Here is a 27,449-nt window from a genome sequence, read left to right on the forward strand (position 1 = left end):
TACCTTAATGAAGTAGTTCACACATTTGTTTCACAATACTGATTAATTTATCGTTGGACCAAATAGTGAGCAAAGGCTTAATGTAAGCATTTGACCAATACTGTCGCTTGTTGTTTCTTTTTAGTTTTTATGCTATTCTTCAATGAAAAAATGGATTGATGATGGATTGATGATGATGAAGGAACTCTACTGCAGCACCATTATCCTTGCTCAAGCCTACACCGATCACACTTTAAAGCATGTTAATGCTGTTTTCAGCACAGATGCTTTGCCCATATACAGGCTTCCTCGTTGCCATCCTATTAAACATCCTGTTGCACATCCTATTGCACATCCTGTTGCACATGTCCGAATGAAATGCAATGTATTGGCTGCAAACCCCATCCTGTCAGCGTTATTATGTAACACAAAAATTCCATAAGAAGATATGGACATTCGGTGTCATTTTGCCACTATCAAATGTTGCAAATGTGGAATTTTACCAGAAGGAAACAGCCACTGCTAACTGGTGAAGGAGCTATAAGTGCAGTCACCTAGAATTTCCCCTCCCTTCGCGATCTGGCAGGTAACCACTGTAATTTTTGAACGAAGGCCTGACTCATACTGTGCACAATGTGAAGCGGAGAAGTGGGAGGATTTTAAAAGAAGTTATGTCAACTCAGGGCACATGCACCTGAGGCAACACGTTGACAAATTGAGGCTGGTTTCCAAGCATGTAAATGTTTCCTGAATTGACTCATTACGTCAGTGTCTCTTAGTTTTTAGTTCTTTTAACTCGTCTTGTTCTGTGTTTTCTGTCTGTAACTATATGTGTTTTTTATGCTGCTGCCTGTCTCACTCGAAAAAGAGATTTTTAATCTCAATGGGACTTCTGGTTAAATAAATAAAGGAAACTTGACATGTTGTATGCAAATTTACTCAGTGTCAGTTCTGTAGCTGGATTTTCAAAGTTATTGCATGTAGGGAAAAGCACACATTCCAGTGCTTTAAACCTTTTATTCTCTTAACCTATATGTAAAGTGACTGACAGCTATGGCTCCATAAATGAGCTTTTGTTAGTTTGATTGGCACAGTTGTCAATTTAACAGCTATGTATTTATGTTATGGTGATTTGTACATTTTATTTAACGTGATTGCTGGCAGCTCCATATAGAGTTGCACTGAATATAAGATAATGTTTCACTCATGTCTGGTTTGTCGAATGTGAAATATGGTAATCTTAAACCCTAGTAGTCGGACAATATGTGAAAACTGTCTGAAAGTGATTGACTTTGAGACTGATAAAGGAGCCACTCTGCAAACATGAGCACAACACTTTATTTTTATGTCTATTTATAACCAAAGTCATGCCTATTTCTTAACTGCAACCACTGCTGTCCCTTGCTTTCTGTCTGGTAATTTCCATGTGATCTACTAAATGCTTGATACACTGAACCATATGGACAGAACAAGCAAAGCTTTGTGGAACTCTTGGGCAAGTAGGTGGCGCCCACACTCACACACAAACTAAAATTGAAGAAAAAAACTTTCGGGAGGAGACGTTTTTCTCCATGTATTGGGTGTGTATAAGGAACTCGGTGGTATCTGTCATGCTGGCTGGCTGTACAGTCACTGTGAAACACAGCAGATAGGTGAGAGATAGAGAGGTCTAGTAATTTCTGACTTCATTTTTTAGGAGAGAGTTTTAAAAGAATCTGCAACCATTTGAAGACAGTGCGGAGAAAGATCAAATAGAGAGGGGAAAAAAGGAAACGAAAGAGAGATGTTTACAGAGAGGCAGCGTTAAACAGAGAAGGGAGGGGCCGGGGCTGCCCCACACGCTGAACATAGCCAATTGGCTGCACGCAGGAGCAATCATGCAGTGACCAATGAGGAGGCAGTCGTGGTCGCTTTCTCCTCTGTATGCATTGAGACCCACCCACCCTGTGAGGTTTAAAACCAGGGCAAGACTGATTGCTCATTTTAGAGAGTTCTTACCTCTTGTTGGCCTAATCTCATGAGTTTTGACCCCTCTCCCTCTTCACTGTAGAGCACTTTGAAAACAACTCTTTGTGAAAAAAACAACTGAAATAGACTCTTTTTTTGTGTTGCGACCCAACTTTTGGAAATCTATTTTTCACTCTCCAACATTGTGGATGAATGTCACATCAATCTTATTCCTCCTGGACTGAATTCATCACCTTGCCTATTCTCTGTCTTCTGAGAATAGCTTCTGTTCCCTCTTCACATCATCCCTAAGAACTGACACGCACAGTTAATCCTAGGTATGTATCCAGTCATTCAATATGCTCATTTATGTCTCCCATGCTCAGTTTATTTATTTGCTGTTGGGTTGTTTACTTTATGTGCAATTCCATGTTTGTGCACGTGTGTTTTTCTTTGAAAGATCTATTTTAACTTATTCAAATTAGGACACACTAAGTGAGATGCACGCCTATCCTTAAAATAGCACTGACGGCACTGCGTTGGAGCCATTTAGGTTATTCTGTGACTACAAATGTTTTCTTTGTTTTTTGTTTCCTCTCTATTATTGGTTTTCATAAGCTGTAATTTTACACTGCACTTGGTCGGAGAAATATATATATATATATATATATATATATATATATATATATATGTATATATATATATATGTATATATATATATGTATATATATATATATATATATATATATATATATATATATATATATATATATATATGTATATGTATATGTGTGTGTGTGTGTGTGTGTGTGTGTGTATTATTATTTGCTGGTTCTCTAATTATGTTTCAACTGCTAGATTTCCTGCCAGTTTTCCAAATAAAAAACTCTGTCCGGTGAGTGACTTTGTCAGATATGGTGAAAGTCCATCATAGTTTCAAAGTATTCTTCAGAAACCACAATAATGTCCATTGACCTTATAAAGCAACACTTAACACTTTGGCAAATGAATGTTTACATAGTGTAGGTATAGACACTATTCATTTTCCAGCCAGTATTTAACATCCTCGATAGTGCTGTGCCTTTTAAACCCTGACTCTTCTTTGCAGTTTTCTGGGTTGTTGTTTTGCTTGTAAAATGTCGGTAGAGGATTTCCAAGAAATCTTAAATCAAGGCGGGATCTGTTTCATATGTATTAAGGCAGAGGTTATAACAAAAGGGAGGTAGCTGTTAGTTTTCTTTCATTATTACTCTGTTGGTCACTTTCTTTCTCTGACTTGCTTGCTGTCTCTCTGTGAAACACAACATGCTTGTGTCTGCCAAGGTCACATTTCACTGATGCATTACATGAACCTGAACTTTTGTAGCCTCATAGCACTTGTGCATGTGATTAGACACATGTTGACTTGCAGTGACAATCACCAATCAGTTCAGTGTTTCCCAATTATAGCACATGATAGTCCCTAAATACTCTTCACATCTACAAATTGCAGCAGGGGGTGGAGTTCTCAACAGAGTTGGTCTGAATGGAAAAGTACTGAGAGGCAGGGGCTTGAGGTGAGGGCGTGTTTGCGTGGGTGTTTGTGTGAGTGTGAAAGAATGTTGCTGTGCCTATGTCAAGACGAAGTCCCGCACCTGTATGAAAGAGAATGCCATGTGAATGATAGAGGGAGCACTCATGACTAAGGCTCTTATCACTGGGGAAATCAATCCTGTGGCATCCTTGGCAGGCCTTAGCACCAGTAAACAGTGAACACCACAGGTCAGAATGTACTTACTTTACAGGAAAAGCAAGCAGTGGAGCGACGTTATGCACTCAATAACAGGCCACATATCCAAGACAAACTCAAGACAAACTATAACGCTCCACTAACTAACCTGGTGACGAGAAATTTGGCGCGGAAGTGCCAAACACTGCCCTTCCTCAAATGGCCACTTGAGACTGACTGCAAAAGCGAGTCAATCATCATAGACACACATGTTGAAATGCTCAACTCAACAGCAGATTTAAATGTTTAGTTAGACATACGTAAGGTGCGGACACTTTGGGGGACAGAGGTTGCTAGCGGCTTATCTCTGTGGGTTATCTTCATTACCATTTCCACCATCCACCAAGGAATTAACCACTAGTTCTGTTTTTATACTTGTTGTGGAAATCCCACAATCGTCGGAACATCAAACGCCCTAGAGTTCATAATAATACCTGTGGATTTCACCGACTCCTCAACGAACTGCGAATGACAGCCGCTTCCGGCGCTTCTTCAGGCGGGTTAGTAGCCAGTTTGATTTAACAACGGCAGGACAGCAGTGATGATGGACAGAGCATCTCAAAGCTGATTGGCTTTCACAACTAGGCATCACGAACGTTTTCCGCCATGGTTGGAAAATTTCAACTCGCAATTTGCAATTTGCGTCATTTGCGTGGACCGGCGGAAATTCACGTTGTTCTACACCATCCGCGTCTGTGCATTAAGTGCATTAGAGTAGCCGTGCAGAAAGGCCCGGACCCGACGATGGCGTGTTATCTCCCCCGACCAGACCCCCACCGCCTGCAGTCGTCACGGCCTGTTCTTGATCTAATCACAAGTTATCTTTCTTGGTTGCATCCGCCCCTGCAGTTTCGTAGAATTAGTTGTTTTCTTTGTGCGTGGGCGGCGACCATGTCTATGCAACGTCAGTAACATCAGTTATTTGTTATATACAGTAGAGTTGTCACCGCCAAGATGTTGACGTACGGAGCCACCCACTTTGAGCTTCATAATGGCTCTTCAGAAACTCATGGAGACTACATGTGTCCTTCCTACCCCTTTAGCCCCTGTTTTGTACATCTTAATGATGGAGCGTCAATGTACACTTGTTACATGCAAAGCGGCTTTTCAAAATAAACTTCCGTCTTTACCAGGTTGCAACGTCCGATTCTGTGAAGTAAAGCCAAGTGTTTTTCTCTACCAGCCAGCAGAGGACAACCCGTCCAGTTGCAAAAATGAGTGATTGTATCTGAGAAAATAACTCTACTTCTCACTTGATTAATGACCTAAGTACACATTGTGAACATGAGTTTATCGTCTTAATCGCTAGTTTCAAGTCTTCAATACAGCATGATGGTATTTGAGAAAAACATGGTCCAGTTTAGAGTAAAATAGACTATAAAGCGGAGTATGTTTTAGGGCAAGCTTACTGTGATTAACTGGTCGCTGATGCTACCAGAGCTGTATACAGCGTTCATACACGACTACCACACGTTAGTCACGTGAACAATGTTTACTTTTAGTTTCACACTGGAAACTAACAGTGTTTCCTACCAAGCTAAAAAGGACTCAGCATACAGTTACGTATAAGGAGAAAGCCAAATGCAAACAAATTTACTCATGTAAAGCTTTACAAATCAACTTTTTAATTTATTAATGAACCAATTAGTATGTGTACCGTTAATGTCAAATGGGTCGCTCATTTCGGTTTGTGTTTTAGCTCATAGTTTTTGTTATATAGCACATTAACTTTATGGTTAGGAAGCTTTCATTAGTCTTGTGATTGTTGTAATAACCCTATTCCATTATATAACACCCATATTTAGCATAAACAAGTTAGTAAGCTCTGGCATTTTTGAACATTGGTTGGCAGATCTAGCAAGAGTGTGTTGCTGAGAGAAAAAGGTCTAACAGGAGCGAAAGAAGTGTTCATAATCTGTATTCACTTTCACTTCTCCCAGTGTTAGTAGACTCAGGACCTGCTTCTAGTCTCCTAAAGGGGTACCGGAGTAACCCAGAGGACACAGATACAGGAAACTGACTCAGTGGGGCAACTCCTTTCGGAAAGGTCTCTGCTTTAACCTTTTGCTGGAAGTCGTATTACCCATGGTTAGAAAGCAAGCTCATTATTCTTCACAGCTGTTGAAGAACACAGAAAGCTAAAAAGAGAGTGAATATAGGCCAAACATACATAACTCTAAAGGAATTACGTCTGCTGGATGTGTGAAAGTGACGTATTGCTAGCACGTTAGCCAAAACACCTTAAGCAGCAATATATATATATATATATATATATATATATATATATATATATATATATATATATATATGTCAAAGCTTTCTATGTTACCATGTATTGGGGGTTTTTGGCCAATGGCCAATAAACTGATTGATGCAGCTTAAATTTCATAACAATTAAGGGTGACATCTGTTAAGAATTGTTGGGTTGCAAAAGAGAAAATATCTCTTACATAACTTTCTCAGAAATTCATTGAAGTGAGACTCTGGCCCAAACCCAAATCCCACCCTAAACCCTCAAGCCCCGAACGCTCTGGGACTAACTGACGTCACCTGCTGGTTGCGTGTGAGAGACTGTGAGGGCTTGAGCTGTAAATATGAATGGGACAGCAATTTGCTGCAACATCACGTGACTACAAAAAACAATATTGTGTACAATTGTCTATTTATTTAATACTTTTTATTCATTGATTTGAACGTCTTCCTCACGATATCTATTTCATCGTTTTTGTCAAAACAAAATGTTTAATGAATGTAAAAAATATATATATATATATATATATATATATATATATATATATATATATATATATATATATATATATATTCTGGTTGTATTCCTCTGATTTCATGTGTTTTTATGTTTAAATTTTTATCCGTAATGTTGCAGTGTAAAGGCACTTTATCCAGCTAAATGGCCCACGTGCCTCTTTGTTTACCTTTTTTTTTACATGTTTATTCTTCCACAATATGTTTAACCTCACGTTGCATGGCATTGTGGGTAATTCCCTTTGGTCAAAGTCAAAATCTAGTGCCGATTTACGGAAAGGGTTCATATAGGGCTTAAAATGTCTGTCACAGAGTCCTCAGGCACTCGACAATTTGACAATGGGACACCCCTAAACCCTCATGGACTTCACGGGAGCACCCCTCAATGTCCATGAGTCCGTAAGGACTCATGGACATTGAGCGGTAGAGATAGGGATTGGGCCTTAGTGCCCTGAACGATTCCTTCTTGAAAAGTCTCTTTGTTTTACAAGAGGAAAAACATACCAGCAGCCCACTTGAAATTCTGCCACTCCTGTGTTTGTATAAAGCCCCATAACAATGTTCTCTGGGGTATTTCCAAACATTTATTGTATTCTCAGAGGTATATGCTGCTCGGTGTTAGAGGGGGAGCTCGTCCCCAGTAAAGTAGCTGCTGGCTATGGCTGTTGTGTATTGCACAATGTAGCCATGTATGAAGAATATGAGTTTTCTGAGTATTGCTTCCTCAATGTTCCAAACCTATCCGGCAGCAGCAATTAGTAGACTAAGGCCGTGTCTACTACCGAACACTTTACGAAGTACACTGCAATACAGTGCACTATAACACTGATCACTGATTAGCGCTGTATCAAATGGAACACTTACGTTAACCAATTGGCGGAAGTGATGGACGCAAATCTGTTCGCGGCACCCGCGAAAATTAAGCCGGAATTGACGTCCGCAAATCTGCTCGCGATACCCGCGAAACTAAAACTGACAAAATGAACGCACTTCTTACCCTATTTTTGTCCCTTGTGTTCCCCTTTCTCCAACCTATGTGGAAACTGTGACACCTCCACAATCGCGGCAGGAGGATATAAATAAATTCATAAAAAGCTGGCGAAAGGGCTCCTCCTCTTCCGCTACGTAGCCAAGATGGCGCCCGTTCAGCGCGAGTAGTGTCCATCGCTTTACACTACATTTTTTTACCGTTTGCAGTGCACCATCCGGGTACTTTCAGTGCACTGAATTCTGCTGGTTTTGTCGGTGTGGCGCACTAAGCACTGAAAGTCAGTGCTCGAAGTGCACAAGTTCGCGGTAGTAGACACGGCCTAAGCCTTGGTTGAGTATCAGACTTACAGTTTGTTTGAAAGGGAATCAAAGAATCACATTGTACAACTTTAATACTGTAGAAAAAAGGTGTTTTGAGAATTACTGCTTTGATGCCAAGACAAGTCATTTCTATGTCGAGTCTTGTTCTGCAAAGTCGCTTGTATTTACAGCTGTCAGATCAATGTGGTGGAGTAAAACCCAATAATAAAGTAACTCTAAAATGTTCCCAAAACAAATACTGCAGAACTGGACTGTTATGTTTGTCTTACAATTAGCTATAATGTTTTACAGAGTGCAGATTTGTTTTTTGTTTGTTAACCAATGTGGCTCACAACAGAAATTATTTGTGCTGTGATTTTACATAAAAATGCAGGTTGAACCCCCAAAGTTCCTGTAGAGACTGCAACAATGTGCATGAACACACACACATACACAAAAACAAACGGTCCACGAAAGTAAGGTTGTTATGCTTTCAAAAACATTTCCCTTTCTCCTCTCGCTATTCCCCTAAGGGTTTTATATACATTCTTTCCTCCTCGAGTTTTATGATCCAGGCCAAAGGTCTTTGTATAACAAAGGTTTTTACTTCTTTGGGCAGGGGCCATGGCTGCGTTATTTATCTTCATGAAAAAGATGGCTGTGTTTATGCTTTTGTGTTTATAATAAATCATTTATTTTCTAAGAAACTGCCTTACTATGATATTTTAGATAGAAAACTTGTCTTGAGTCGTTCACATTTTCTTGACAGCATTAACACAGTTGATACAGTATAGTCAACAAAAGCCATGTCAGTGTGCAGATATGTGGGTACAAGTAGGTGCAAACAAGATAAATGCTCTTTTACAGACGCAAAAGCTCCTCTCTTCTTTTTTAAAGAAAACCATCTGTCTAACACTTCAGTAACCACACACACATAGGCACACATGTGTACACACTAACGTGTTGTGTTCACTTCACAATGTTTGGGTTCGAAACTCGGGCTGCCCCACCACTGAAGACGGGGGACAACATCTGTCCGCCATCTTTCTCAGTGCTGCAAGTATTATGGTGAGACCCCTTTTTGCCTCTCTGACTCTGCATTCTGCCATCCCCCAAACATGTGCCTTCTTTTTTCTACTCCCTCAACTTCACCCCTTCTCCCATCTGCAAAGCAAGAAGAGCTCATTCGTGATCCTATAGCTATTTTCTATTTTTTCTCCACTTTAGCCTTTTCTTTCTTTATTTTTAAGAAGACATACATTTTTTTCCCACCTCACTCAATCTCCTCTGTGCATTGGTTTAAATATAAGCTCCTGGCTTCTATTCATGATTGTTTTTTTTTATTTGCGCTTTACAGCTTTCTGCTCATGATGAATGTACCTTTTGTTTGTCAGAATCCTAGATGACACTTCAATTTGTGCAAACTTGCCTCCCTCCGCCCCTTTGCCCTGCAGTCCTATGAATACTTTTTCCATAAAAAAGTTAATGGAATATGTATTGTAATGTGATTTTGTCTATGCATTTTGAGATGTATATTACAGTCAGTTACAGATATATTAAAAACTGCATTTGCAAATGTATTTTACAAGCCAATTTAAATCTTTTTTTTCTCTGTTATGTCTCTCAACAGGAAACACAATCAGAAGTAGTTCAGGATGGCTCTCAATGTGGCGGGTCTGGTGGTGATGGCGGGGTTTTACCTGCTGATCTTGGGTACGGGCATCTGGGCGTCTATGCGTTCCAAAAAGGCGGAAAAGAAGTGTTCAGGAGACAGCATGGAGATGACGCTACTGGCCGGACGCAACATCAACTTGCTAGTCGGCATCTTCACTCTTACTGGTAAAGCAGAGGGAGTTCAATCAGACTAATTATTTTCAGTCTTTACTTTGCAGTGTTAAAGTAACTTCAAGAGATTCAACACTATTGCCGAGTGTCTTTGGTCCCAATCGAAGATGGTGTTCAATTAACTCTTGCCCAAGTGTTGACATTTTAGAGTTAAATCAACTCTATATAAAGTAAAAATGTAACAGTACCTAACACTGTATAGTGTTAATCAAATTTACCGCTACAGGTCAAATAACTCTGGAGAGTGTAAATATCTTTCTCTTTGTGTTGATAATCAAACTCTTGTGATAAAAAATTTACTCTAATTGAGTTAAATTCCACAATTCAGTAACACTGTATAGAGTTGTAAAACGTCGACACTAGAAGGTGAAATAACTCTGGTAAGTGTTGATGTTACACATTACTGTGTTGATATAGTATTTTATTAGTGTCAAATTACATCAAATTTGTTTTAGATATAGCTTTTCTTTTTAAAACATACCAGTAATTGACAAGAAAAATCTTCAGTTAGCACAATATTGCATTTTGCATCTCTTTGTTGTGCAGGCTAACAATCAAAACAATGATCTTAGATCTGCATTAATGTCAATAAGGGACAACGTACAAAGAGGAAGCTGTCATTCCATACAGCATTTGAACATCAAATGGTTTAAAGTAAAACAGATCATTTATGTGCAATACTGGTCAAGGATCATGTTGTGGCGATAGACAAAATTTCAGTTTCATCTTCTTGATTGTGTCCTCAACAGCAGAATGTTTCATCCGTGAGACGCTTCTTTGCATTCACCGGCACTCAGGGCCGTCTTTGGAACAAACTCAGACTCTCATCTGACAGTTAGTCCTCAAGACATGTCATCACCAGATGGTCCTTTAGCTGGTTCTACACAATATAGAACATACTTCATTATCAATACTGATCACAACCATATGCATTTTAAAAACACTTTAGGTAACTTAGATTTAAACCAAACAATCAAGAAAAACGTTATGTTTATTATTGGCTGGAGAAACAAAGGGTGGTGTCTTGACCAAGTTTACCATTTCTTTGTGTCCGTTTGTCTTTCTGCAGCTACGTGGGTGGGTGGAGGCTTCATCCTCGGTATAGCTGAGGCAACATACAACCCAACACTAGGCGCAGTGTGGGCTCTCATGCCTGTGCCATATGTCCTGACCTTCTTCCTAGGTGAGTAGCACCTCTGACCCTCAAGCTTTGAACCCTGAACCCCAACCAGCACAAGTGGGTATAGGACTCATGTGTTCATCATTATTCATGAAAAGAGTAGATTAACCATTTCAGGATAATGTTTCTCCAAACAGTTAACAAGATACAATGTAAAATTGAACTTCCCAGATTTCTGTCTCAAGCTGAACCGTCGTTGACCAGTAAGGTAGCTGCCATGCCTCCAACTTCCATCTGACTCTATGTACCAATAAATGTGTCACTCTTGTTAAAAATAGGACCATGAGAAATCAGTTCAGGATTGTAACTTGAGGCAACAGGTGCAAAGGGAGAGCTTCCCCAGAGTCTTAGATCGCCCACTCCTGAATTCATCAAATCGACAAACTCGGTGTGCTGTCTGTGAGCATTTAAAGCATGAGAAATTATCAGCGCTTCCATGACGATGTCACTATGGCCCACATGGTATGAGAAGGAAATGGAAACTCTAATGTCACTGGTCAGGAAATGCAACACTCCCCATATTGGCCTCGTACAATGGTTCTCAAACTGTGGGGCACGACCCACTAGTGGAGCGCGGAGGTATTACAGGTGGAGCGCGGGAGGGAAGGTGCAAATTCTTTTAAAAAAAAATCCTTTTTAAAAAAATAAAATAATCCTTTGTTAATCTCACAGTAGGGACATTATTATTTGCATTTTGTGTATTTTGCTTACAGACACTTTGACATGCGAGCTATGGTGGAGAACAGGGATCAAGCCAGCTACTCGTGGTTTCAGGACAAATACATGATAACTTTACATGGTACAAAAGTACACAGATATAAAACTTAATTAATTAATACACTGCGAAATGCCTGTATTTTCATGGAAATGTTTACGCTACGTTGAAGGCTTACGCTTGCGCGACACACTGATTCTTGGCATTTTGCCAAAAGTCGACCTTTATGAGATCTTTTGCACTCAATTTGTTTTGCACAGGTTGAACGCTATCGTTATTATCTTAAAAAGATGTTTAGTGTAAAATAGGTTATTTGCTCTCTTTTTTTGTTGCACAGATAGAACTTTATTTGCATTGTTCTAACAAAGTGATTGCACACGTTATAATTTTTTTTTTCTGATGGAGCAATCTGGTTAACTTGAAAGGGATTTAACTTTTTTTTTTTTTATCCTATTATTTGAAAAAGCACAAATGGAGGAGTCACAACAACTTGAACAATTTTGTTACAATTTTTTTTGGGCAGTGGGGCCTGAACATTTTTCTTCCTCCAAAGTAAGACGTGACAGAAAAGTTTTGATAACTACTGGCCTAGTAGACCCAGCTTCAGCTGAAGGTGTTTATTGTGTTTTTTGGTGGTATTATGTTAATTCACTCTCTTGCTTGATCCTCTGCCTCCCTTCTTTCTCATGTGGAGTTGAAATGATATGATGGCTTCATCATTTCAAGAGAGACATAATCATTCTATGTTAATCCCTTTCCTCCTGTTCCAGGTGGTTTTTTCTTTGCCAAGCCTATGAGAGAGAACAGGTATGTGACAATGATGGACCCCTTTCAACAGAAATATGGGAACATTCTGAGCAGTTTGCTGATCTTTCCCGCGCTGGTGGCCGATGTCCTGTGGGTGGCACGCACACTTGTCAGCCTAGGTAAGTTACTTCACTCTGTAAAACCGTATATGTACACACACTTCTTTACATGTATGCAATTATGCAGGAAACCACAGTTCTGGGTGCACACACGAGTAGAGCAACAACTGAATGTTGATGGCAGTGGCCTTTTTGGCACTGCGGATTACTGCAAGACAAAATAAATGTCAAAATCCAAGAGCACAAATGTTATCCACGTTCATGCATGTGTTGAGCGCGCGAGCATGAAAATTACTTTTGCAAGCACTTTCACATCGCTCTGTGAGCAAAATTGAAGCACACAAGGAGAAAACCATGATCTGAGCTGGAAGAGAGACACTTTTATCCCTGTTCACCGGTTTGCAAAGCTTTCCCCTTGGTTACAATCCTCTTCTATTGAATTTGACGGATATCACTCTCAACACAGACCCGAGGCAGCAGCCTCTCTAGACACGCACACGCATAGATCGCAGTTGTGCTTGTAAATTTTGACATTAATTTGTCTTCATAAGACGGGCTCTTAGTGAGCAAGCCTGTGTAGAAAAGGTTACAATGTGGTTGCACTTTCTATTGGTAGTGCCGAAGAAGCAGGTTATGCAATGAGTGAAAATGCTGAGCTTCTTTGCACTGGTTTTTATTATTCTTAACTGGACTGAATCATTCATAGCGTATGTGTTACGTGTTTGTGTGTCTGTTTGATGGGATGAATACAACCTTAGGTTGGAAAGAGTTTTAAAACATACTAAGTTCAAAGTAAAAAACAAGTGACTATTTATCAAGGCCATTGTCTCGAAGTCATCATATAATATATAGTACGTCATACAATTTTGCCCCAAAAAAAGAAGTAAACTCTGCAAGCTTTATATCTGGTTAGCAGTGGTTTAGTTGCAGCGATGCACTCAGCTGTGTTGTCATTAGCAGCACATACCGGCCGCGGCCCGGTTAAGAGTAGTGAGGAAGCAGTAAACAGACAGTCAATGGCAATATTGAACAAGCAACAAAATGTGCGGGTTACCGCAACTCTGAGAGGTTCTTGATTTTGCAATCATAAATAAACATATACACAACCACACACAGACACACACACATGCACATACACACACCCTTTATGGATAGATAATAACAGGCCTTGAGTTAATTATAGCTTTACTGGCCAGGTTTTATATTATCGCAAAAGGTAGCCGATGCAACCTGGCAACCACAACTTGTGATTTCTGTTGAAAGCAACATCACTGGGAGTCTTGAAAAAGCAAACGTCTATTGAGCAACTACCTTGCTGATAAAAAATCAAAACGGAAATATAAACGGGTACAGTCACATAAGAAATATGCACTGCATCTGTGGATGATTTATTTTATTTAAATTTGTTATTGTATAGAAGTGTGAAAAAATGTTCAGGTGATAAGATTAAAGTGGCACTATTCTTTCTCTTATCCGTGACCACTTAACTGTGTTCCTTGCTTTTTGGACACACGTGTGCAGGTGGTATGCAGTGCGAGTGTATATATACATAATGTTTTCTTGTGTGTGTTTTTAATGCTGTTTTCTTTTCCAGTGTTTTTTATTTTGACAAAGAGGGTTAAACATCGAGCAGCCTGTTGATTGTGAAAGGTGATCAATTTATGACTCATAGTCATTAGATTTATTTTCAATAATTTGTTCGAGGGCTCTAACTGATTGACAGAGAGAAAATGTTCCATGCTGAATTGACATGATAATTAATTAAGTATTTTTAAATTTGGAGGGAAACAGTGAAATCCATTGACTCTGTGAGTCACAGGTAGCACTGTATGTTGCATTACGCTCCACAAAAGGCCTGGTTGGGAGGCAGGAATGTCCCGAACCTATTAAACCAATATAGAACCAGAGGACCCCTTGCTCCTCAGTAGAAGCTCCTGTCGTTGTTTCTGGGACAGTTATGCTTTCATCCCTCACAGGAACTTGGTCCACACGCACATACGCACTTGACACTCCAGAGAGTGCACTGAGCATTTGACCCACAGGAGTTGTTGCTGGGAGACTGTTTGTTTATGTGTGGGCTTGTGTATAGGTACAGTATACACTGAGCGCTCATGGTCTGCTGTTTGTGTGTGTGTGTGTGTGTGTGTGTGTGTGTGCGTGCGTGTGTGTGTGCGTGTGTGTGTGCGTGCGTGCGTGCGTGTGTGTGTGTGTGTGTCTGTGTGCTGGTTTCGTGCCAGGAAAGATTTCACTTATAAAACATGCTTCCCATGTGCTGTCATTTAGCTGTGTGCAGTATGAACACTACACAGAGATGGTGAAATTTCTTCTGGGAAAGAATGGTGGACAGATCAGAAAGGCTGCAAACGGCGTGTGTATGTGGTGGTTGTGCACGCACACACATGCATGAGTAGTTTGAAAGTGGGACATGGATCTAAAAACAACACAGGGGTATTTAGGCAGCTCTTTCCCTTTGACCATTCCTGGTACTGCCCATTAAGTCCTAGAGGCCCCTAAATCTCATTCCAATTTCTAATTTAGCATGGATGGGAACAGCACAGCTCAGCACAGAATAGGGGATATAAGACCCTGTTAAATTTGGATGTATGTCCAGACCTGATCATGTATTTGATCAGGTCAAGATGTTGTAGGGATGGATTCCAGTTTAAACAAGGCTTCAGAATGCATCTCGACTGACAGCTTGTGGTTAGAGTATGATTACATTTCAATTTATACAAATGAAAAACGTACACAAAACACAGCAAAGCAACACAGAAAAACTTCAAGAAATTCAAAATAAGTCAAATACGGCTTAAAGAATGAAAAACATTGGGTAACTTTAAATGTTCTGAGTCATGCAAAGAACTTTGCAGTTCGTCTTTCTGGTCATGTTTACATTGGTTTACTGGTTTGTAGCGCTTACGTAACAAAATGCATTTTCGTGCCAAGTGTGAACAGAGGGTGAAGAACTGTAGTATCTACTATGTTGTTGTAATGGCAATTACGTAAGTTATGGGTTAGTCTGTCTGCAAGGTAAAGAAACATCCACAAACTTATTTAGTTCACATGATAATTCATATGGTGACATCTTTTGGGTAATAGATTTCATTTAAACAATTTTAAACACATGGGGTGAAAGGACAAACTGAAATTGGTGACATACGCGTAGTCACAGTGGTGCCAACCAAGATGAGGTGGTTTAGGGTGGTGAGGAGTCTGCAGGGTGGTAAGTCGTGATCGATGGTGCCGATCTGACACTTTTCTGTTTAAGGGCATTGTTGTGTGTGGCTGCAGGCTGCGGCTGGGGAGACTCTGGCAATGTGGGAGAAGAGCTGGTGAAGGTAGTGCCGTTTTGCTTGCCTTGTTTGAGTAACAAGATGTCATTTTTTTTACTATTTATTTGTTTATCTTTACTTATAATTTCTTTTTTTACAAATTTGCTTCACTACTTGAAGACACTTCTCTTTACCTTCTGCTTGATTGTGTTTACTTAATTAAGAATTATCAGTATTACGGTGATAATTCATCTGAGAGGGTGAAAAGGCATATTTTAAAGTCACAATCAATAGGCTGCTTCTGTTATGTGTTTCTGTACAGTTGTTTTTGTTACAGTTCAATCAATATCACTTTCATGTTGGCTTGTTGCTTTATCTAAGCTCTTTTCAAAGTTTAACCAAAGCCTCCCATGCTTCAGTGTAACTTTATTATTGACTTAAATAACTGCAAATGTAATGTTTTGCTTGTTGATAAAAATTTAATTCATTTGTGTTTTTTGGAGAGAAAAAAAACAGCATTAAGTAAAACAAGACAATGGCATTGCCTAGCTTTAGTACGTCTTCAGTATAATACATACAAGTGGATGCATGTATAATTTGTGTCTGTGTGTAAGGGAAACTATTTTAAAAAGCCCAAAACAGACTGAGAACCTAATAAAACATTTAATTTAACTATCACAGTAAGCAGTTGCATGTATCTGTAGCAACCAACGCCTGTACATTAGACAACTTGTTGACTTTTTGTCCATCGGTTCTCGATGCTCATCGCTCTGTTGTGTTGCTTCAGGTGGAACTATGAGTGTGATACTGGAGCTGCCCTACGTCTACTCCATCATCATCTCCTCAGTGGTAGCCATGGTCTACACACTGATGGGGGGGTTATACTCTGTGGCCTACACAGACGTCATCCAGCTCGTCCTCATCTTTATCAGTCTGGTGCGTAGCTATTGACCAGTTCACACAACAGCGTCTTGAACAATCAGGAAGTGGAGCCTCATAGCTCCAGCTTCATTCTTCAATTAAATGTAGAACATCACTCATGTATCCTATCAGATTACTCACTCAAATACAATGTAGTAACAAGTTGATGAAAGAAGACAGATGGATCACATTTTAGGCAGAGGTACCTGATAGCTTATCATGCTAGCTGAACTAATTACCTGCTAAATTAAAGCAAGTACTGATTTCATTAGCTTATTCAGCTACAGTTACATTGCATGTGTCATCCCCCTCAGCTCAAGTGTGTCCTAGCCTTCATTCAATGGCCGTGGCTACAACATTACCGTTAGTATAAAATTTAGGGTCTGATTAGTTTATGTATTGAGTAGTTAACATTAGCTCGTGAGACATTCTCTGTCTGGATAGATATTTGTTGTGTGGACACTACTAATATGCGATATTAAGGAGGAAACACTAAACTTGGTAACAGTAGGACTTGCTTTTTACCAAACCAGTTTTCCATTTCATGCAAATGGAATTGGCTCTGTGACAACTATGCATACCGGGTCGGTATGCATAGTTGTCATCTGATTAATTTGCCTGCAGATTTTTCACATTCCGGCAGTGGTGAGAAACGCCTTCAAAGGCACCGCTGTTTGGTGTATAGAATGTCTATTAGCCTAAAAAAAAGAAAAGAAAAAAGATCATTAGCTGCTGGAGCCTTCAATAGTTTCACATCATTTTTACCAGCAGCAGTTTGCCAGATTGTAAATGTTGAAATGTATTTATTTATGAGCACTTTAAAAAAAAAGCGTATTGTCCGTGTTGACTTAAAAATTGAGTTTCATGAAATTCCCTTTAAAACTACATAAAAACTGCTCATTATTACATCGGCTGATGAAGAGTAGGTGATGCGATGGACAAGCAGGAGTTTTGGATAATTAAAACTTTGGTGAACTTAATCAATATGTGGCATAAGTGTGTTGTGCATTTCTCAGAAACTGGAGCTTTAACTTAATCTCTGGTTTCTGATTTCTTGATTTCAGTGAGAGACAGAAATCTTCTCCAAGAGAGCCCAAAATCAGATTAGCTGTATCCTTGTGTTTGTGTATACAGTGGGTGTGTGTCCCTTTCCTGTTGACCAACCCTCACTCTGTGGACATCTCACTGACGGCCTACAACGAGACCTTCCAGGCTCCCTGGGTCGGCACGGTGAAGCTTGATGACGCCGGCAAGTGGTTTGATGACTTCATGTTGTTGGTGAGTGGGCTTGTTATTTTATTTAATAAGCCAACAGTCAATCATAACAGCAAGGGCATGAGTTGATTGCTCCTTCTTGTCCTGTGCAAGCTGAATCCTGTTATCATGTCTGAACGTTGTGTTTGTTCCAGGCTCTGGGTGGTTTGGCCTATCAGGCGTTCTACCAAAGAATCCTATCCGCCTCATCTTACACCCAGGCTCAAGTGACCTGCTTTGCCTCTTCAGCCTTCTGCCTGGTGCTGGGTATCCCCTCCATTCTGGTGGGGGCTGTGGCTGCCTCTACAGGTACACATTATTAATTTACAGCTCTGGAATATTCTTACATCAGCTTTCATTTTCTAGGATAAAGGTTAATTTGTTGTCATTACACAACAAAGTGCAGTTGTTGTTGGGTTTTGCTACATAAAAAAATGTTTGTGGAGCGTACTGGAGTGTGGAGAATGAGGAGTTAAAGAGGCCCACAGGCTGAGGTAAGAAACTGCTCTGAGGTCTGGTAGTTAAGCAGCTGTTACTTCTGTCTTCTGCCAGATGGCAGCAGGGTGAACAGGCTTTGGCTGGTGCGGGTAATATCTTTTAATATCCTTTGGGCCTTTTGCAATCACCTCCTGTCAACAATATCACTGATGCTCGGAAGATGGGTACCAAGGAAGTTCTGGGGGGTTTTAATCACCCGCTTTACAGCCCTCCTGTTCTGCGCCATGCACATCCCACGCCAGTTTGTCCGGTCAGGACGCTTTCTACTGCTCCTGGGTACAAGTTTACAAGAACTTTGCACTGGAGCTTTGCCGTCTTTGGTTTCCTGAAGACATACGGTCATCTATAATGGAGATGTGTGTGTCGTTTGTGATGCTGATACCCAGAAACTTAGATGTTCACTTGCTCCACCTCAGCTCCATTGATTTAGACAAGGGTTTGTGTTGGGTTTTTTTGCCTATTTGTTTCTGAAATCAACAATCAGCTTCTTCATTTTTACTGACGTTGAGTAGTAGGTTGTTCCCTGTGCTCTACTCTGCAAGATATGAAATCTCATCGTGTGATGTCATCTGGCCGATGGTTATGGTGCTGTTTTCATTTATACATTTATTCTCAGCATTTCATTGAATTTTTGCTCTGCGTATTAGATACAACACAATACTTTGATCTTTATCCCAAAAATCATCTGTCCTTTTTCCTAGACTGGAACTCAACCACTTATGGATTACCCACCCCATATGAGCGCGACCAGGCAGGCTCCATCCTCCCCATCGCCCTGCAGTTCCTCACACCACCCTACATCTCCATCATCGGCATCGGAGCTGTAGCTGCTGCTGTCATGTCCTCCATGGACTCAGCTCTTCTGTCCTCCGCCTCATTGTTTTCCTCAAATATATACAAGAACATCTTCAGGAAACAGGTGAAAATCTTGGCAAAAGATATCAGCGTTGTTCAAATTCATAACCAAAAACTGAATACTGCTATTGAGAAAAGAGGGTTCGAAACTTAAAAGCTCAAAACCAAATCTTATGTTATGTCTTGTAATTTGATTGTATCATAGCAACAGACCGAAACATAACTTTAAAATCATTAATTTGATGCATTTGAATATGTGTTTTAGAGGTTGATTAACCATCAAATCATGTGAATTCCACTAGAGGATTCCACTACTGGACTCACAAAACAAGCTGGAGGCAGCAACAAAGATGTCATTGGCTTTACAATACTGTCATAGTGTACATACTGTAGGTATGTACACTATGCCCACTGTTTTACACAGAGTCTTGTGTGTGTTTGCTCTATTACAGCAATGATTTCATTGTTACGCCCCCAAGGAATGTTCTTGTAGTAACTTATGGGTATTGTGTCTTTGTGAGGGGATCTCTTGGTAAATTGACTTGCATATTAAAAGGGCCTTTCTAGTTTTCCGACCACTCAAAGCGTTTTACACCACATGCCAACATTTACTCATTCGCAGATACATTCCGACACTGATGGCAGAGCATGATATATGCCTTGCGAGGTGCTCTTAAAGATTCATCTTAAAACCCATGTATTTCTTGTTGTCATTCTCTTCGCTCCTGCAGGCGTCAGACCGGGAGATGCAATGGGTGATCCGTATCTCAGTGGTGGTGGTGGGTCTGGCTGGCACGGCTCTCACCTTTCTGGACAACAGCGTCCTGGTCTTCTGGCTCGTGGGCGTGGACATGTCCTACACCATCATGTTCCCTCAGCTGGTCTGCGTCCTCTTCTTCAAGGTTTCCAATGGCTATGGAGCTTCCGTGGGCTACCTGTTGGGAATCGTCCTGAGGCTACTGAGCGGTGAGCCCCTCATTGGCCTACCGCCTGCTATCCGGTTTCCTGGCTGCCGACTGAATGAGGAGGGAGATCTAATTCAGTACTTCCCCTTCCGCACCACTATCATGGTCCTCTCGCTCTTGTCTATCCTGCTTGTCTCTTGGCTGATGTCCATCATTTTCAACAAGGGTTTGCTCTCTGAGAAATTGGATGTGTTCAAGATCAAACGCAAGGAGAAACCAACAGTGGACGACCAGCGAACCGACTCTGGCAACGAAGAAAACTCAACGGCCAAGCAGCTACTGGATACCACCAGCTTCTGAAGAAGCTTACGAAAATGGAGAGAAGATGGGCCCTGGCTGAAGGCGAACATGTTTGACTGTCTGCTAAGCAGGCCTTTACAGAGGGGGGAACAATGGCAAAGGCTGGAAATTAACAGTATCACAGTGAATTTGTAGTGCGAAGTGTGATCTGAGCTATTCGCGACTTGCACACATAAAAGACCATGCTGCATTATATGGATAGAAATGGATGCACAGAGCGATCATCCTTCAAGCCATTTCATTTGATTTACATTTGGATAAAAAGGATTGAACAATATTTTTAAATTAGATTTTTCATTAGATACTCCTCCCTAAAAACACATTTTTTTATTGAACAGTGGATTTTAATGTAACCCGTTGTTTTCCTTTCTATAGTTGATCTGCTGTTTTATCGAGCTCTACTTCATTGTGATTCTTTTTTGAGTATTTGTTGATGTTAGATCATCAATTCTCACTTCACATAGATCAATTTGATTTTGTTTTAGAATGAAAGACTCTGCTGTTTTCTGATTAACAAACTGTATATTATCAGACACTTTTTTTCTGCAACAGTCCACACATGTGACAATGTTTTTAAATGTTTTTGTGCGAAGACAGAATATCAGAGTTTTGTTAACATATCTAAGATGTGAAGATTCATATTTACATGTACATTTTCAGAGCAACAAGTACCTCCATTGCTCAAAAACCTGCTTCTTTGATACCGTCAAGGTTCAGACGTTTTGTTTGTAAATTACCCATGTACTGGTGACTACAATGTCCCACTCTGTCTTACTGGTTCCGAGTTGTGTTGCAGTGTATTGCTGGTGGCTTTGCTATGCAAGCAATGTCCCACATCACAAACAGCTACCAAGAACAGCTACACTTGGACAGAATTTTAAATTGACTATTTTGTTGTGACAAGCAGCAGGAGAAACAAAACTGCAGAACTTGATCTCCCAGCATGCTACAATTTTGATTAGCCTTCACCTGTAATGTATTCACATGATGAATAATTGAATGTAGCATTTTTTCCACAACTGCTTGGAGATAAAAAAAAAAAAAAAAACGCCAGACCTATGGTTCAATTTCCTTCTCCATTTTCTTCTCTGCCCGTGTGAAACATGTGCCTTACAGTTTGTCAGTGAATTTGTATTCTATTTGTTTTTTATTATATACTTTATGCAAAGTTGTAGTTTACAGTGGGAACATTATTTCCTCTGTGGTGGTGAAAGTGTGCAGCTAAATTCATGAGAATCAATTTACATACAGTTTCATAATAGTGGAAATTGGACTAACATCCTATAATTGGATTTTATTAGAGAACAGACAACACTAAGTTTTGTTGTACTGAGCTTTGTGGTTGTTTGGTTGTACAAAGATATTCCTGCAAACAAGTCATAGTCAGAAAGCTATACTGTTGCTCAATATCACTGGAATCTGGTCTCACTCCGCTGTCAGCGGTGTTTTTTTGGGGGGGTCATAGTAAAAGAGGTGCATATTCTTGACATTGTTCAAATACTTCATGTAGTGGTAATGGTGGTTCTCAGTACACACAACATTAACCTAAGATTCTAACTTCTATCCAAAGAAAAATGTATGAATGATGTTTTCCAAAGGCTGATTGCACAGAACAAACTGTTCTCAAAACAGGATGCGTTTAGGGCACAATGCATCCATCTTTTTTAAGAGTTGTTGTAATTTTGACCTGTATATACTCTTGTGTACTGTACAGTCCTTATCATCATGATTTATATTAACACTTTTTTGTATCTAAGCTAAAAGCTATGCGTTGTGAGTCCTAGAAAAAAAACACAAAAGTTGATTTTATCTCAAGTTCGCGATGTTTTTAAAGTGAAATTCAGTAAATTCACCTGCATTTTGTGGAACATTTAATGTAATTTCACCATAACACATTTAAATCACTGGGTGGCAGTTTACTTGTGTCAGCAGTAATTCTGAACAGCTGTGCGTTTAACACGTATCAAAGTAAATGCATGTTACGTACTACTGAGTGGAAATATTGCCCATTTAACATAAGACATAATTTGATGGAAGAAAGCTTGCCAGCAGTCCTCAGCAAGCTGTCCACAGTATCGAAGGATGGCAAAGCCTTAATAATAGAGGGAATGTTTATTCAACCTGAGAATTATTTTGTTTTCCACGAGGGGTAAATCTATCATTTATTAAAGTACTGAATAGTTGTTAGTTTTACAATGTCATTTGGGAGTATATTGTATCATCCCCTAACATGTTTGTATACTAATATGCATGTTGATTTACATTATCAATGATGTTTGTATACTGAACTTTTGTGGAAGCTGTTCACTCTTGCCACTTGGCAAGGTCCGACTTTGTAATCAATTATTGGAAAAGCCCATGAGATGATGTTCTGTCAGAATAAAGGTTGATACCAAATCTCTGTTTCTTTGGGGTCCTAAATCATTTTAGTGGCTCATGCAACTTTCAAGCCTTCCAAAAATGTTCTAAGTTCTAAATATAAATAGTTTTCACAGGCATCCAAAATACTTAACTGGTTAATGACAAGCAAGCTTCTCTAAAAACACCGGCAGTAAAATGGAACACGATGGCCGAACAAAAAAGCAATGACACAAAGTCCATGATACACATTAAATGAATTGTATTGTTAATTAAAGAAACCATGAGAGGTGTGTCACTTCATCCTCCTGTTAATGAAACTGCCCTTTGGTTTGTCGTAAAATTAAAGTTTCAACATGATTTAATTGCGCTCTCTGTAAAATAGTTAATATTATATTTTTCACGAGATAGATCATTACAGCAGTCCATAATGAGAAGGATGGATTAAATGCAGTGGTCTAACAGAACTATTAATATCAACTGCTTAAGTGTAAATGATCTCAGTGACGTTTTAACACTTCTGTTACAACAGTTTGACACTTGAACGACACTTGAGCTTTGGGCTAAACTACCAGCTATGTTGAATGGCTTCAACATAAATCGCCTACCAGAAGTAGGACATTTTACTTTAAAAAGTGAGCTCTTATAGGGTTCATGAAACACCGGGGCAGCAAAGAAATACTGCTATGAAATATATTGTGATCTAAAAGCCTTAAAGCTGCCCGTTCAGTAGGGAAAATGAGTCGTGCTCGCACTTCATTCTCTTTCTATTTCTAACAGTTGGATGCAATGGACATGCAATCATTTCCAAAGCAGAGGATACTGTTGCTCTTAATTATAGCAGCTCCTCGGCTAATTGGTGTATCATTGCAGATGGTTTCACAGAAACCACATTCAAAAATCCTTTCTCGGAATCGTCGAGGTCAGAGTTAAAATATAACTCTACACTGTAAAGATAATAAGTAGATGTTTTTTGGTTTTCTATTGTAATTGTAACGTTAGCTAAATAGAAGGGCCAGTTTTTATTGTTGTTATTAATTCGACAGCCATACAATATTAGTACTGTGTGATGCAGCATGTTAAAAAGCGTCATATAAAGTTACCTGATGGTTATTTTGCAAACTAGATATATAGAACTATGTTAACATGCTAGCATCTTTAAAAATCCTCCTTCAGCATGGACACTACATTGTTTTGATTCAGCTTCAACTCTCTATTACTCAGTTATTTTTCTATGAATTAAAAGTCAGACATCATCCTCTTTATAGACCAGAGAGCTATGATAAAAATGTCATGACCAGACCACTCATCTAGCTTTTAAGGTTTTACTCCATTCTCCTCTGTAGTCCTGTCACCTGAAAAACATTCATTTTATTAGTCTCCTATCACAGTGATGCCCATGTGTCCCTGTAAACTGGTCTTCAGCAGCTGGTCTGAAATGTCATCCACCTTGGTCATTTGAGAACTGACATTCAAGTCCTCAGGCCAAGGTCTGGAGGAGAGAAAGAGGCCCAATCCCAATCGCAACCCACTAACGGACTTTGAGGCGCGCTCCCGCAAAGTCCTTGAGGGTTTTGGGCTGTCACATCGTCGAGTGCTTTACGGCTCTCTGACAGACATTTTGAGCCCGTTATAAACCCTTTCCATAAGTCAGCATTAGATACCGACTTTGACTAAGGGAATTACCCACAGTTCATAGCAATGTGACGTTAAAAACGCATTTCCCATTGGAAGAGTGGAGAATGGAAGAAAAGTTAAACAAAGAGGCACGTGTGTGTTTAGCCCGATAAAATACCTTTACACTACAGCATTATGGATTGAAGATAAAAAACATCAGAGGAATGCAAGCAGTATATATATACATATATATATATATATATATATATATATATATATATATATATATATATATATATATATATACGTATGTATATATATATATATATATTCACATTCATTAAACATTTTGTTTTGACAAAAACGGGTAAATAGATACTTTAACATGACTTTTCATCTGATAAGGAAGACATTCAAATCAGTGAATAAAAAGTATAAGATAAATACATAATTGTACACAATGTTTTTTCATGTAGTCACGTGGTATGTTGCAGCAAAGTACTGTCCCATTCATATTTACACCAGTTCAAACCCTCACAGCCTCTCACACGCAACCACTTCGTCAGTAAGTCCCTGAGGGTCAGGGTTTGAAGGTTTAGGGGGGACATTGGGATTGGGCGACGTACTGATGCCATCTCCCCTTCAGGGTGAGAAATCCATTTAGAAATTGTCCCAAACCAGCCCCTTGTATTGGTCATATTACGATACAGATCAGAGGTTATCTTAGTAAAACTGGTTAGTCTGCTCAGTGCCTTTACAAGTAAGAATACATCTTTTGCTTTTGTAAAAGGAACTATGCATTGATGTAAATATCATGTCCATACATGTCCCTGTTTGTCTTATATCGCTTGCTGTTTCCCATAGGAACAAATACAAACCATATCAGATTGCGTGACTACCCAACAGAGAGAGCCCATAGAGGACAATGCATACTTTAATGGTGAATCCTAATAATAACACAATGTCTGACACTGCAACTATTGTCTGTTGCTGCAGTGATGAGCGCTGGTGTGCAGTCTCTGCTTTGTCCAGTACTTTTCCACTCATTGAGCTACCGTGAGTTGCGTGCGTGTGGGTGTGTCTATAAGAGAATTATGTGCTTGTGTGAAAAAGATACAGCTGTACTCGCCTATCAGCCAATCAGAAGGACAAGAAAAAAAGAAAAAGAAATTCAGAGGCATGATTTTACAATTACACAGCACAAGCTTATTTTGACTTGGCTATTTTACTTAGACATTTGACATGTTTATCTGCTAAGAGAGGACAGCCTTGCCAAATTCGACAACTCAAATTGTGCTCGATAAGGTGCTGGGGTTGAGCAAGTGGGATGTGGCATCCTAGGTGAACTGAGGCATCATAACTCTGTGCAGTGTGCGTCTCGTAAAAAGGTTGTGATTAACCTCAAACGTACGCATTCCCATGTCATACCACTGATGATGCGTCACCCTGGATGCTCTCTTCCTTCTCTTGTGAAAGTGACATCGCACACATACAGACATTTTGTTGATCTGTGGTCTTATGTCAGTTGTGAGGTTTCCTATCAGATAACTTCCCTGATATGATTTACTTGAAGTGTGTTATTACTTGTATTAGTGTGATAGTGTTGCGATCCATCTGTTAGCAAGTCCTATGTTTCTGAAGACAATAGACTACTGTACACACAACAGAAAAATGTGACGGCGTTCCTCCTACACACACCAACACATATTGCCACATACTTATGTATGCAAACTTTCCATGTTCCTTTCTATAAAACGTGCACAATGGTAAATGATACAGAAAAAGATCTACTTCACATATAATTCAGATGAAAATACCCAGATCTTCCAGCAATCTTCCACATCCCTGGGTCCACAGCACAAGTGCAGGAACATTTTCTGTAACCCAACATTGCAACCCTCGGTCCGTGTTCACAGGAAGGAGAATAATTCTTCATTCTACAACTTTTACAATCTATTTATTTAATTATGATTATAATGATTGAAATATGTGCTATTCAAGTGTTGGTATTAGGGAGTTGGTCTTCCAAGGCTCTGTGTGTGACGTAGGCAGTTAGACCAGTCCTTTTGCATAACTTTCAGAATACATTTAACAAGACATATAATATTCACTTTTGTGTGACGTTCATATTCTTCATGCCTCCCGGTGTGTAAAAGTCTTAAGAATGCACAACTTTCAGATTGACTGAAGTGTTTTTTTGTGTGTTAAATTCCTTGGATAAATGTGTATTGTAAAAACTAAATGCTTAAACCCTGTCCTCTCGTTCAAATAACCCCTGCTTGTGCTTAGATTTGCTGTTCTTCGTATCAAACTGTATGCTTGCACACGTTTCCTGCACTCCAGTCTGCTCTCAGGTTTCTCTTCTGCTTTTGTATTTTTTTGTACAATAACCCTATAAACCCTGTTATACCTGACATGTAGAAATGAATATTATTTGGAACAGAACAGGGGGGTTTAACTGAGCAAGGTGTGAACATTGTGCTGTAATATTTTGTACTTGGAGCCATACAAAAGGGCGATAATAGCTGTGAGTGGGAACTAACCACTGTAATTTATATTAAATGTGTACACATAGTCTATCTTATTTTGCCTGTGTCACCAGGAACAGGTAAAGCATTGTGAATTTGCATAATTGGGAGTTGGGAATTTTGCCCACATCATCAGTTGCCAAGGCACGAACATGTTTATGCATGCCATTGACTTTGGTGTTTTTTACACATTGTTCCTTCCTTCACTATCTGCGCTATCAAATTTGTATGGGCACTGTTGCTGCATTGTTTTGAAGAAACATAACACAGGCAAAGCTTCTGGTATCCAGAAAATCTTTTTCCAGATACCACAATGATGATGTGTGGAGCCAGACTTTTCTTTGATGTTGACGTAGTACTGTGGAGATAGGCCTCGCAACGAAAGACTGCTTCTACAGCACGACAGCTATTCGTGCAGTGTCACAATGTTGATGTCACGATTTCACATGAAAAACACAGGCTCACATATCACACAAAAAAAACATGTTGTCAGTCTATAAGTTATTGTCCGACAAGCCAAAGCAC

The 27,449-nt window shown here is 39.6% G+C and overlaps 2 protein-coding genes across 3 annotated transcripts in view; one reads left to right on the top strand and one right to left on the bottom strand.

Annotated features, from left to right (window-relative positions):
• ccdc40 (coiled-coil domain 40 molecular ruler complex subunit) overlaps positions 1-27,162 on the bottom strand; it is a 313,416-nt gene extending 286,254 nt beyond the window's left edge. The window contains exon 1 of the mRNA XM_068588507.1: positions 27,158-27,162. The gene's annotated coding sequence lies outside the window, so the exon portion shown is untranslated. The remainder of the gene's footprint in view (positions 1-27,157) is intronic.
• On the top strand, positions 1,979-22,805 carry LOC137792967 (high affinity choline transporter 1-like). 2 transcript variants are annotated; one of them, XM_068588825.1, is made up of 9 exons: positions 1,979-2,264; positions 9,381-9,589; positions 10,665-10,778; positions 12,261-12,416; positions 16,416-16,564; positions 17,684-17,827; positions 17,959-18,112; positions 19,003-19,220; positions 19,888-22,805. In XM_068588825.1, the coding sequence occupies exons 2-9, from the start codon at positions 9,406-9,408 to the stop codon at positions 20,419-20,421; spliced, it is 1,653 nt and encodes a 550-aa protein (XP_068444926.1). In that variant the 5' UTR covers positions 1,979-2,264; positions 9,381-9,405; the 3' UTR covers positions 20,422-22,805. The 2 variants fall into 2 exon arrangements, with proteins under 2 accessions (XP_068444926.1, XP_068444927.1); XM_068588826.1 differs by lacking the exon at positions 1,979-2,264 and adding an exon at positions 8,715-8,818.
• Positions 27,163-27,449: the final 287 nt, after the last annotated feature.

This window comes from Clinocottus analis, unplaced genomic scaffold (genome assembly GCF_023055335.1).
Source record: "Clinocottus analis isolate CAN_PGR_092001 unplaced genomic scaffold, fCliAna1.0.p SCAF_22, whole genome shotgun sequence".
NCBI classification, from domain to species: Eukaryota; Metazoa; Chordata; class Actinopteri; order Perciformes; family Cottidae; genus Clinocottus; species Clinocottus analis.